The sequence below is a fragment of the Chironomus tepperi genome, unplaced genomic scaffold (assembly GCF_022539635.2).
Source record: "Chironomus tepperi strain 1889 unplaced genomic scaffold, CSIRO-AGI_Ctep_v1 contig_123, whole genome shotgun sequence".
Lineage (NCBI taxonomy): Eukaryota > Metazoa > Arthropoda > Insecta > Diptera > Chironomidae > Chironomus > Chironomus tepperi.
In genome coordinates this window covers 2,051,768-2,064,833 of record NW_027226245.1, presented here as the reverse complement: position 1 = coordinate 2,064,833, position 13,066 = coordinate 2,051,768, and the positions used below count along the sequence as shown (strand labels likewise).

Sequence of the window (13,066 nt, the reverse complement as noted above, 5' to 3'; positions counted from 1 at the left end):
AAATCATCTCGCACGCTCTACAGTAAACTGATGCGGAAGAAAAAGAAATAAATGTAGTGGAAATAAATCTGTAGACATGTAAATAAACCACGAAAAATCCTATAATTCATCGAGCTAATAATAAATTGAAGAAAAATGACGAGAAAATTTCCGTTAAAAATAACGGTCAAAAAAATTTTAAATTCAAATTTTTTACTCAAAAAAACGAGCTCAGGGGGACAACAACTCTCAGTAAAACGCGCTAATAAAAATAATTTTCAGCAAAAATATAGTTTTTCTTTAATTTCACTAACTAAATCAATATTAATCGCGTTTAAAACTATTGGAATCACTAGTTAACCACATAATATACACGAATAAAGTGAAATAATCAACAGTTGACTTGGATTATAGTCGAAAAAATTGAAAAATAAAAAATGCAGCATTAACCAAACAAAACATAAACAAACCGCAAAATTACAGAAAAATCACGAAAAACGTTAATTAAACAATTTTAGGATGATGTCTGCCGCAAATGTTGGTGCCAGTACAATCGTCAAAGTACTTGGCGATACATCAATCAAAGAGGATTTAAGACTAAAGGCAGCACAGGAACTGGCAGAGACTTTTGAGAGTAATGTTAATAGTGCCGGTTATCCAGCTTTCCTCGAAATGACTATGAAAACGTTCCTAAAAGTGCTCCAGGAAGGCGAATGTCATTTCTTTTCAGATTTTAATATTCAACAGGTGAGAATTTTTGACTTTACTACTTACTGGATCTTTGTTCCTAATTTCTCCTTGTTTTAGATGAGAAAGCTGATCCTGGAAATGATCCATCGACTGCCAGTGTCAGAAACTGTCCGACCGTACGTAAAGAGTATATTAACATTAATGTTAAAGCTGTTAAAAACAGACAATGAGGATAATGTGCTGGTGTGCTTGAGAATTATTATCGATCTTCATAAGCAGTACAGACCAACGTTCCAACCAGAGATCCAGCACTTTATCGCTTATGTACGCAACATATATTCAGATTTGCCAAAAAATTTAAACAAAATTTTTGAACCTCGCGAACAAATCAGAGTGAAAGATCTAAAGGAAGTGAATTTAGAGACATTACTGTCCGAGATCTACTCATCAACCACAATTTATGTCGAGAAGCAGGAAGTTGAAGGAAAAGTTGGAGCAAATACATTTACACTCCTTCCGAAAGGCATAAATTCATTAAAAGTTCTCCAAGAATTGCCAATTATTCTAGTTCTTATGTATCAAATTTATAAACAGCACGTCCATCAAGAAATTGTCGAATTTGTGCCACTGATAATGGCTACAATATCATTACAGCCATCACCAGTACACCGAGCCATGCCAAACTTTAATCGTGAAATATTTGTGGACTTTATGAGTGCACAAATCAAAGCACTTTCCTTCTTGGCTTACATCGTTCGAACATTTTTGTCGCAGTTCCAAGAAGTCATCAATAATCACTCAAATCAGATGGTTGAAGGTATGATTTCACTTCTACGATTATGTCCAATGGAAGTTGCAAGTACAAGAAAGGAACTGCTGGTCGCTACACGACATATTTTGGCAACTGACTTGAGAAATAAATTCATCAGTTCGATTGACTTGCTGTTTGATGAAGATTTATTACTTGGACGAGGATGCTATAGTAATGAATCATTAAAACCACTGGCCTACTCCACATTAGCAGATTTAATACATCATGTCCGTCAGCATTTAAAATTGGATATTCTTACAAAGGCTGTTTACTTATTTTCAAAAAATGTCCATGATGAATCATTGCCAACATCAATACAAACTATGTCATGCAAATTGCTTTTAAATCTTGTTGATTGTATTCGAATTCAAAGGAATGACGATTCATTTCCGTCACCAACACCTCGTGAACTGCTCATGACAATGCTCAAAGTATTTACATTGAAATTCCATACAATCGCAAAACTACAACTTCCTCTAATCATGCAAAAATGGAAGAATTTAAGCAGTCAAACAAATTCACCGACACCTGTTGATGTCAATAAGGAAATGATTAATATTGACGTGTCACCCGAAAGTTTGAGTAAACTAACATCAATTGGATTCTCACAGGCAAACACGCTTAATGTCTGTGAATATAAAAGTTTAGTAAAAACATTAATTTGTGGCGTCAAGACAATCACATTTGGAATCAACTTGACAGATAATGCACAACAGAAAATGCCAGTTACTTTCCAATCGGAGGAAGTTCTCATCTTTATTGATCTCTTTAAATGGGCACTAGAAGCTCTTGATATTTACATGATAAATATCCCAATACCTGGACTGTCACCAACGATCCAGCAGAAAAGTCTCACACAACTACCAAGATCTAAGGACGAAAAGGAACTACTTGAACATTTTAGTGGATTGTTCCTTACAATGTCACCACAAAATTTCCAGGAAATATTCTCGTCCACAATTGACTTTATGGTTGACAGAATTTCACAGAATATAGCCCTACAAGTCATTGCTAATTCATTTTTGGCATCGCCAACAACATCGCCATTATTTGCTACAGTATTGATTGAATACTTACTCGAGAGAATGGATGAAATGGGATCTAATATTGAAAGATCAAACCTTTATTTAAGGCTATTCAAGTTAGTCTTTGGAAGTGTCTCATTATTTGCTAATCAGAATGAACAGATGCTGCGTCCACACCTGCATAATATTGTAAATCGATCAATGGAACTGGCTATGAGTGCGAAAGAGCCATATAATTACTTCCTGTTGCTGAGAGCTTTATTCAGATCAATTGGCGGCGGAAGTCATGACAAACTTTATAAGGAATTCCTTCCTTTACTTCCGAATCTACTTGAAGGATTAAATAGGCTACAAAGTGGATATCATAAACAGCATATGAAGGATTTATTCGTTGAATTGTGTCTCACAGTTCCTGTTCGATTGTCATCACTATTGCCATACCTGCCAATGCTTATGGATCCACTTGTGTCAGCATTAAATGGATCTCCAACACTCGTTAATCAAGGATTGAGAACATTGGAATTATGTGTGGATAATTTACAGCCAGACTTCCTTTACGATCACATTCAGCCAGTCCGAGCGGAACTGATGCAAGCTTTATGGAAGACATTGAGAAATACAGACACAGCAGCTCTTGTGGCTTTCAGAGTTTTGGGTAAATTTGGCGGTGGAAATAGAAAAATGATGATTGAGCCACAACGAATAGAATACAACAGTTGCAGTAATAAGGAAGTCAGCTCAACAGCAATTGTCGCTTATTTCCAAGAACAACGTAAGCCAGTTGATTTTCCAGTCGATAAAGTCATTGAGACTGCATTTAATGCTCTGAAGACGTCATCAACTGATCCTTATTATTGGGCACAAAGTTGGGAAGTTATTCGATGCTTTTTGGCTGCATCAATATGCCTAACGGATGAAAAGCATATCCTGCAGAAGCTTTTCACTCATCCTAGCTTTACGGAAGGAAATGTTCCTAACATTAACATCACATCATCTCATTTCCATGACAGTCATGCCAGAAAAACTCATCAAATCGCATTGACTGCTATGTTTGTGGCTGCTGCAACTAAGGAATTAAGGTATTATTGCTTGAATTATTAACAATTTGCTCACTAATTGACTAAGTGTGTCTTTATTTTGCAGGCAATCAGTTTTACCAGTATTTGTGGATGTGGTTCGTCATTACACTATGGTTGCTATTGCTCAACAAGGTTTGTGCCTTAATAATCGTTACTTTTTGGTTCCTGTTAATAGAATCCACAATTTCTCATTTTAGCTGGACCATTCCCACTAAAGCACAATCAACAGTTCAACAATATTGATCCTTTAGTGTTGATCGATGCATTAGCTGCAATTATGGGACATGAAGAGAAGGAATTGTGTAAAGCAGCTAACTTTGCAATGATTTTGATCATTAGAACAGCAACAACCATTATGGGTTCGAAGGAAAGAGCTTGTCGCTTGGCAATGATGCAGTATTTGGCTGAAAAGATGTCAAATTTGTGCTATGAACGACCTTGGTACGCAAAACTTGGCGGTGTCATTGCTCTTAAATTCTTATGTGAACATATGTCAATGAGATGGCTGTTCCAGCATTTATACACATTCCTTAAAGCTTATCTATTCGTCATTATGGATTTAACTGGTGAAGTTTCAAGTGGAGCTATTTCACTGGCAAGAGAATATCTAGCGAATATGCTGAATATTTGTATGGTGCCATTGAATGACTGTAATAATGATGAATTAATTTCATTGCAACGTAAAGCAATGTTTGATGTGACACATGAATTGGTACGAAGAATTACATCTCCACATACTTTGGTTCGTGAAACTGCTATGGATTCACTCAAACAAATTGCGGCTCTTCAAAAAGTATCAGTCACGGAAGTTATGATGCCACATAAAGGTAATTTAACGTTCTTTTCAAATTTGAATATTTTGAGTTCAACTTTTGAACTTAAAGTTTGAATTTCTTTTGACAGTTAAAATTTAAATTGCAAAATATCGTTATTTATTCACAGAATCTTTGGAAGACATTGTGCCGCCCAAGAAACATTTGCTGAAACATCAACCAGCAGGCGCTCAGATTGGCTTAATGGATGCATTTTCATTTACTTCAATGGAACCGAAATTATTTACGCTTGACATAAACATCGTTACTCACAAATTATTCTTCCATGAAGTTATTACACTTGCTGAAGTCGATGATGTATTTTTGAGTAAACTTGACTGCTTTAAGAACATCAGCAACTTGATTCCTTTAAGAAAGAGTGCATTGAGAGCACTAGCAAGTTGTCATTATCTTGGACAGGACAGGAAAAATGTAAAAGAAAAGATTTTCACGATTTTGTACAAAGCTTTGGAGAAAAATTCGGAACTGCAAGAAACAGCATTTGAGTGCATGCAGAAATTCAATCTTGGAAGCTCAGCTGAAAAGGAATTCTTGCTACATAACTTGAGACCACTTCTGTTGGCACTAGGGGATTATAAGAATTTGACAATAAATATTGTCAAGCGGCTGTCATACTTAACTCAACTATTTCCAGCAATGTTTAATGAGAAGTTATGTGACCAACTATTCGAGATCATCAAGAAGATGTTGGAAGTATCGAAAACAGCAAATAAGAATCAGAACTTCCTGAAAGTGTCAAAAACTGGCGAAATGGAAGTAAAAATAGCAACAATAATTGAGATATTCCACCAAATTCCAGCTGCTTCATCTAAATTCGCACCACTTTTAATCGGAGCTGTTCTTAAGGCTGAAAAAGATTTAATGATTGAACCATCAAGTCCATATAGAGCTCCATTAGTGAAATTCCTTAAGAGATATCCAGAAGAAACGATCGAGATATTCCTGCATGAAAGTAATGTCAAGAATCCACAATATAATCGATTCCTTATTTACTTATTGAAACATAAAGACGGAATTGCATTCCAAATAATCTTACAGAAGAAGGAATACAGACTTGTTGAATTAATATTGAAGGAAAAATCAGCAGACCATACAACAGAAGATGAGACAGAGGCACAACATCAAGCAATTTTGATCATTTATACATTAATTGAAATGAATGAAAAGTGGATTGATACACAAGTTAATATAATTAATGCATTGACATTAATATGGACAAGAGAATTGGGAAGTTCGGGAACTAGTGAGCTCATCACTTGTGACTTGTGGCATCTAGTTGGAAAAATATTGCTTAAATATTTTGAGTCCAATAACAGCAACATTAAGCTACTATATGAACTTTTGAAGGCATTTTGTATGCGATTTATACCAGATTTCCAGTTCCTTCGTGATTTCATCCAGAATAAAGTCTGTCAAACGTACAATGTCGAATGGATGAGAAATGCATTTTTCCTGTACGTTAAATTCCATAAAGATCCAATGACATCTGTAGATCTAAAAGTTAAAATCTTATCGATGATAATTATTCCCGGATTTGCCATATGCTTCGATAAAGGACAAGGAGAGGAACTAATATGCTCATCTGCTGTATCCAGCAGTCAACAGTCACAAGATGAAGACGAGAATATTGTCAGTGTATTCATCAATAAAGTTATAGATCCAGAAAAGTCAATTGAAGACGACGATGATGCACTGAGAATTTCATTACTGCAACTTGCATGCTTATTAGTTGAAAGAAGTTCAGCACATATTCATGACGGTTCAGGAACAAGCACAAATAAAAAGGAAGGAAGCAAATTGAGACGATTAATGACATTCGCATGGCCATGTCTTCTAGCCAAGAATTATGTCGATCCATCAGCACGTTATCATGGACATTTATTGCTTGCTCATATCATCTCCAAATTGGCAATAAATAAGAGGATTGTCCTACAAGTTTTCCATTCCTTACTTAAAGCTCACGCGGTCGATGCAAGAAGCTTAGTAAGACAAGCTTTAGAAATAATAACACCAGCATTGCCATTCAGAATGGACGATGGGAATCAAATGCTAACACATTGGACAAGGAAGATAATTCTCGAGGAAGGACATTCAATGCAGCAATTAAATCACATTTTACAATTAATTGTAAGACATTACAAAGTTTATTATCCAGTCAGGCATCAGTTAGTACAACAAATGATATCGTCAATGAATCGTCTTGGATTTTCACCAAATAGTTCTGTTGACTATAGAAAATTGGCAGTGGAATTAGCAGAAGTTGTAATTAAATGGGAATTACAAAGAATTAAGGAAGAAACTGATGGACCAAGTGATGAAGATCCATTATTAGTGACTGAAAAGACAGGAACAAATGGAAGTGTCAAACGATCAGTTCAAGAAGATGAAAGTCGAAAGAAATTAACTTCAGGAGATGCAGCAGGACCATCTACAGCTGTTACTCCACAACAAAGAAATGAAGACTATTTCAGGCCAATTGAGCGAACTCATTGTGATGCTGTGCTTAATTTCTTGTTCCGTCTAGCATGTCAATTAGGTGATATTCAGCCACAAATTGCTGGAATTCAATCTCCAAGTGAAGGACTTTCGAGACGCTGTGTTACACTGATTAAACGTGTTTTAGATCCAAATGTGTGGCTTCATAGCTGTGACTTGAAACTTTCGTTTCTCGATAAAATTTTCATTTCAATTTCTACGGAACCGACACAAGCAAACATTGGAAATATTTGTACAGCATTGGAGCTACTGACTTATCTTCTTGGTTGCATGAGACGTGATCAATTGCTGGGTATATTTAGACCATTACAAAGGGGACTTTCTGTCTGTGTCACGAACCATAATGTTAAAATAATTAAAATGATGCATGCTTTATTGACAAAATTGATGTCAATCTTTCCACCAGATCATAAGCACAGCGCTGAAGATCACTTGGACCAACTTTATGCAACAATAAGCAAGACAATTTGTGATGGACTGACACAATTTGAGAAGAATCCAAAAGCTAATCCTAGTTCACTTTATGGAACTTTAATGATCTTGAAAGCAGCATGTTCAAATAATCAGTCGTACATTGATCGTTTAATTGTACCATTTATGCACATCCTTGATAGATTAAAGAAGGAACACATCGGACCAGTTGCTCAACCGCCACAGCCACCGACAACTCAACCAACAACTACTAATACACCTACACCAGCTACTCAAGGTGCTTCAAACTTAACAAATACTGAAATCACACTGGATCTTTTAATTCTCTCACTGGATCTTGTTAAGAATCGTGTAATTGTCATGGGAGTTGATTTAAGGAAAATGTTCATTGGAACTATTCTTGTTGGATTGATTGAAAAGTCAACAGATCCAAAAGTCATTCGGGCGATTATAAAAATGATTGAGGAATGGATGAAGAACAAAAATACACCAGTAACAGTTCTGCAGGCACCAACATTGCGAGAAAAATCCATTCTATTGGTAAAATTGATGCATTATGTTGAAAAAAGATTCTCTGATGATGCAGAACTTAATGCACAATTTTTGGAGCTTGTTAATTTCATTTATCGTGATGATCAATTGAAGGTCAGCGAACTTACAGCAAAGCTGGAGCAAGCATTTTTGGCAGGTCTAAGATGCTCACAGCCACATATTAGAAGTAAATTCTTTGAAGTATTTGATGGATCTATGAGACGTAAATTACACGATCGATTGCTGTATATTGTCTGCTCACATTCGTGGGATTCTATCCAACATCATTATTGGATTAAGCAGTGCATTGAACTGCTTTTATTGACCACAAACACGACACATTCACAAATTAAAAACTCAAATGAGACACATCTGTTGCCAAGCATTACATCTGTTATTAATCTCGCTGATTCGGAAGAAAAGAATAATTTCGTAATTTACACATCACTACAGCCTGAACAACATGACATGAATGTGAGTGAGGATAAAGAAGATGCAATTGACATGGAAATGAATGTTGACAATAATATATCAAAACGTGAGGAAAGTGAACGTCCAATGGAGAATCGTATTGCTGTTTTATGTAAATTACTCAACAGGCAGTCTGAATTTTTGGATGCATCACGTAAAGTAAAGACAGAACAATTTTTAATTGCTAGTTCGCAACTATGTCATATGGATACACAACTTGCTGAATCAGTATGGCTTAATGTATTCCCAAAACTATGGTCTATACTCGAAGATGGGCAGCAACATGCATTGGATCGTGAATTTGTATCATTCTTATCGTCTGGAACGCATGTAATCCAAAAAGATTGCAATCCAAGTGCCATAAATACATTTGTGGAAGCTTTGTCACAATGTCAACCGCCAATTTATATTCCACCAAGTCTCATGACATATTTGGGTAAATCACATAATTTATGGCACCGAATGACACTTATGCTTGAAAATATGGCACTCGATTGGCCAAACAAAAAGGATGCAGTCGTTAATCAAGATTACCGTAGCGAGTACGATTTTGATGTTGAGCTGCAGAATGAAATTGCCAATTCTAACAACAGCGGTAAGTCATTTATCACAATTTATTTGTTTAAGGACATTTCTATGACTAACTTGTTGCTTGTTTCTACCAATTTCTACAAAACTTGATTCATTTTAATTTTCAAAATTTACAAAACCGTTAAATTTTCAAATTTTACAAAATCGTTATTTTTCAAAGCTTCATGAATCATTTTGTCAGTATTAATTTCTAATCATTGCTTATTATTCCAATTTCTCAAACAGATACCGTGTCAGCAGTATTAGAGCCATTGTCACAAATGTATTCGGCATTATATGAAGAAGATTTATGGGCAGGATTATGGCAAAAGCATGCAAAATATGCTGAGACAAATGCAGCAATATTTTATGAACAAATGGGTCATTTTGAGGAAGCACAAAAGCTATATGAAACAGCAATGACAAAATTCAAGCAAGAAGCACAAAGTGGAAATATTGCAGCAGATTTGAACAGTGAATTGCTTTTATGGGAAAATCATTGGATACGCTGCACGAAGGAGTTAAATGAATGGAATATTTTATTGGATTATGGACAATCCAATAAGGACAAACATGCATTCTTGATTATGGACAGTGCGTGGCGAGTTCCTGATTGGAATTTGATGAAACAAGCATTACTGAAGGTCGAACAAACAAGTCCAAAGCAAATGGGACATAAAGTGAGTCTCTATCGAGGATACTTAGCTATTTTGAATCAGGAAGATACACAGCATATTCCATCAGTTGAAAAGTTTGTAGAAATATCCTCAGCACTTTGTATGCGCGAATGGAGACGATTACCAAAAGTTGTGTCTCACATTCACTTGCCAATTCTACAATCAGCACAACAAATTATGGAACTTCAAGAAGCAAGTCAAGTTCATCAACAGCCATTGAAAATTCCTGATATTAAGGCTGTCGTAAAGACATGGAGAAATCGATTGCCTGTAATATCTGATGATTTATCTCACTGGAGTGACATTTTCACATGGCGACAACATCACTATCAAATAATTACTGATAATATGGCTAATTGTGATTTAGGTCCACATGCTTCAGCTCAAACAATCATACAATTTGGAAAGATTGCAAGGAAGCAAAATTTGTCATCTGTTTGTCATAACTTACTATCAAGAATTCACACGATTCCAACAGTTCCAGTTATTGACTGTTTCCAAAAGATCCGACAGGAAGTGAAATGTTTTGTCCAAATGTCCGCAAATACACAAGATCAAAGTTCATTATCTGAGGCACTGGAAGTGATTGAGACAACAAACATAAAATATTTCAAGCCAGAACTTGTTGCTGAGATTTATGCATTAAAGGGCAATTTATTGAAACAAATGTCCAGAATGGATGAAGCTAATAAGGCATTTAGTGTTGCTGTTCAATTATCTGATGTGCTACCATCAGCATGGGGAATGTGGGGTAATTATTTGGAAAGTAATTTCTCGAAAGACCCTAAAAATACAACTTTGGGAATTTCGGCTATGATTTGCTTCCTTCATGCCTGCAGACAACAAAATGAGTCAAAGACAAGGAAATACTTCTCAAAAATAATTTGGCTATTGACATACGAAGAAAAGCGAGCGGAAATGCTTGAAATGGTCGATAAATATGGATCAACAATTCCACCAATTCAGTGGCTTCCTTGGATTCCACAGCTACTTAATTGCCTGATACAATATGAAGGAGAACATATTATGAATTTATTGAGTAATATTGCAAGGAACTTCCCACAGGCTGTTTATTTCCCAATCAGAACACTTTATTTGATGCTTAAAATCGAACAACGTGAAAGATACAAAAGTGTAGAGCAGGCACTAGCTAAAAATCAGCAACAACACAGCAGCGATTCATCAGACCAAGCAAGCAGCTCAACAGCACCACCGCCAGTTTCAACTCAAATAAGCTCACAATCTATACAAATTAAAGCTAGTCCACCAATGTATAGATGCTCAAAAATAATGCACATGCAGCGTGACATACATCCTACAACTTTATCATCTCTAGAAGGCATTGTCGATCAAATGGTTTGGTTCCGTGAAAATTGGTATGAAGAAGTATTGAGACAGTTAAAACAAGGCTTAGCTAAGTGCTATGGAATTGCCTTTGACAATCGAGGTGCTGTTAATGAGGCGACAATTACTCCTCATACTTTAAATTTCGTCCGCAAACTTGTGTCGACTTTTGGCATTGGAATCGAAAATATATCAAACAATACAAATATTATGGCTGGTTCTTCAGCTTCCGAATCGCTTGCAAGACGAGCACAAGCTACTGTTCAAGATCCAGTATTCCAAAAATTAAAAGGACAATTCACAAGTGATTTTGACTTTTCACAACCTGACGCTACAAAAATGCAGAATTTGATAACAAAATTAAAGATCTGGATCAAGATTTTGGATGTTAAGACGAAGCAGCTTCCTAAGTAAGTAGCTATTGATTATTTCCATGTTTTACTTTTTTACTAACTTCCTGTACCTTTCAGATCATTCTTGATAGAAGAAAAATGTCGATTCCTTTCAAATTTCAACCAAAAGACAGCAGAAGTGGATTTGCCTGGAGAACTTCTACTTCCAAGACATTCACATTATCACATCAAGATCGCAAAATTCATGCCACGAGTTGAAATTGTACAAAAGCACAACACGTCTGCTAGAAGATTGTTTATTCAAGGAACTAATGGAAAGGTAAGGATTAGGAATTAAATTAAATCTCAGGATTAAACTTGGGATTAAATAAATCCTGAGATTAAGTTCAATACGAAACAATATTAATCAAAATCTCCATCCACAGATCTATCCATATTTAGTCGTAAATGACTCAGGACTTGCGGATGCACGACGTGAAGAAAGAGTTCTTCAACTGCTTCGCATGCTTAATAGTTACTTGGTCAAGTACAAAGAAACAAGCAAGAGATTCCTTCACATAACTGTACCCAGAGTAGTCGCAGTTTCACCACAAATGCGTTTAGTTGAGGACGATCCATCGTCAATATCATTGCTTGATGTTTTGAAGAATTATTGCACGAGATTGAATATCGAGTATGATGCACCGATTACAAGATATTACGAAAGGTTAGCGGAAGTGCAGCAACGTGGATCACAAACTACTCATGTGACATTGAGGGATATATTTAAGGAAATTCAAATTAATATGGTTCCAAAGACCGTTCTTAAAGATTGGTCCGCAAAAACATTTGTATCAGCTACTGACTATTGGACATTCCGTAAAATGTTTACACTACAGCTTTCATTGTGGTCTATTGTTGAATACGCTTTCCATTTGACACGCTTAAATCCAGACATGTTATATTTACATCAAGATTCAGGATTAATTAATGTTTCATACTTTAAATTTGACTTGGACGATATTAATGGAGAAATGAACTCAGTAAGACCAGTTCCATTCCGACTCACACCGAATATTGCAGAATTTATAACCAATATGGGAATATTAGGTCCACTAACAGCATCTATTATGGCAACAGCTAGATGCTTCTCACAACCTAACTATCAGGTAATTATTGAATTTATTTCCGTTATTTTTAAATATTTTTTAACCGTTAAATTTTTAAATTTATATCCACAGATTCCATCAATCCTTAAGACAATATTGGCTGACGAAATAATCACAATTCACCGAAAACACATAATTAATACAAAACCAATAGATCCAAATGAAGATCTATCACAAGACAAAACATTTAGTGAAATTAATATTGACAATGTCATCCAAACAGTCAATAAGAGTGTCAGTCAAATTTCGGAACGACTTAACTTACTTTCAAATTATGACTATAATGATGGAAATAAGATGGCACAACTTATTCAGCTTGCGCGTAATCCTGACTATCTATGCCGAATGGACCCTATTTGGTTCCCATGGTTTTAAAGAAACTTTAAATACGTTTATTAGGTTTAGTTTTGAATTTCTTGAGTTAGTGATTGATTTTAAGATTTTTTAGAATAACCTGATTGATATTTCAATAAAATTACATTAATAGAATTGACAATTAATTAAAGTGGTTTTTGTTTCTTAAATTTTCAGAAATTTAACGTCTTTTCATTTTTCATATTTTTAACGATCAAGTAGGTTTTGAAATTTAAGTTCAAATTTTGAACCAAAAGTATTTGTTCAGAACAC

At 35.4% G+C, this 13,066-nt stretch overlaps 1 protein-coding gene across 1 annotated transcript; it reads left to right on the top strand.

Annotated features, from left to right (window-relative positions):
- Positions 1-254: 254 nt before the first annotated feature.
- On the top strand, positions 255-12,938 carry Nipped-A (Transcription-associated protein Nipped-A). Its single transcript, XM_070636216.1, has 9 exons — positions 255-726; positions 787-3,584; positions 3,649-3,716; positions 3,782-4,411; positions 4,527-8,942; positions 9,164-11,348; positions 11,409-11,610; positions 11,717-12,439; positions 12,512-12,938. The coding sequence occupies exons 1-9, from the start codon at positions 499-501 to the stop codon at positions 12,812-12,814; spliced, it is 11,553 nt and encodes a 3,850-aa protein (XP_070492317.1). The 5' UTR covers positions 255-498; the 3' UTR covers positions 12,815-12,938.
- The last annotated feature ends 128 nt before the right edge of the window (positions 12,939-13,066 follow it).

Coding starts and splice junctions, on each gene's coding strand:
- Nipped-A (XM_070636216.1), top strand. CDS start 499: ATGATGTCTGCCGCAAATGTTGGTGCCAGTACAATCGTCAAAGTACTT. Junction 3,717..3,781: donor GGTTGCTATTGCTCAACAAG/GTTTGTGCCTTA, acceptor TTCTCATTTTAG/CTGGACCATTCCCACTAAAG. Junction 8,943..9,163: donor TGCCAATTCTAACAACAGCG/GTAAGTCATTTA, acceptor TTTCTCAAACAG/ATACCGTGTCAGCAGTATTA.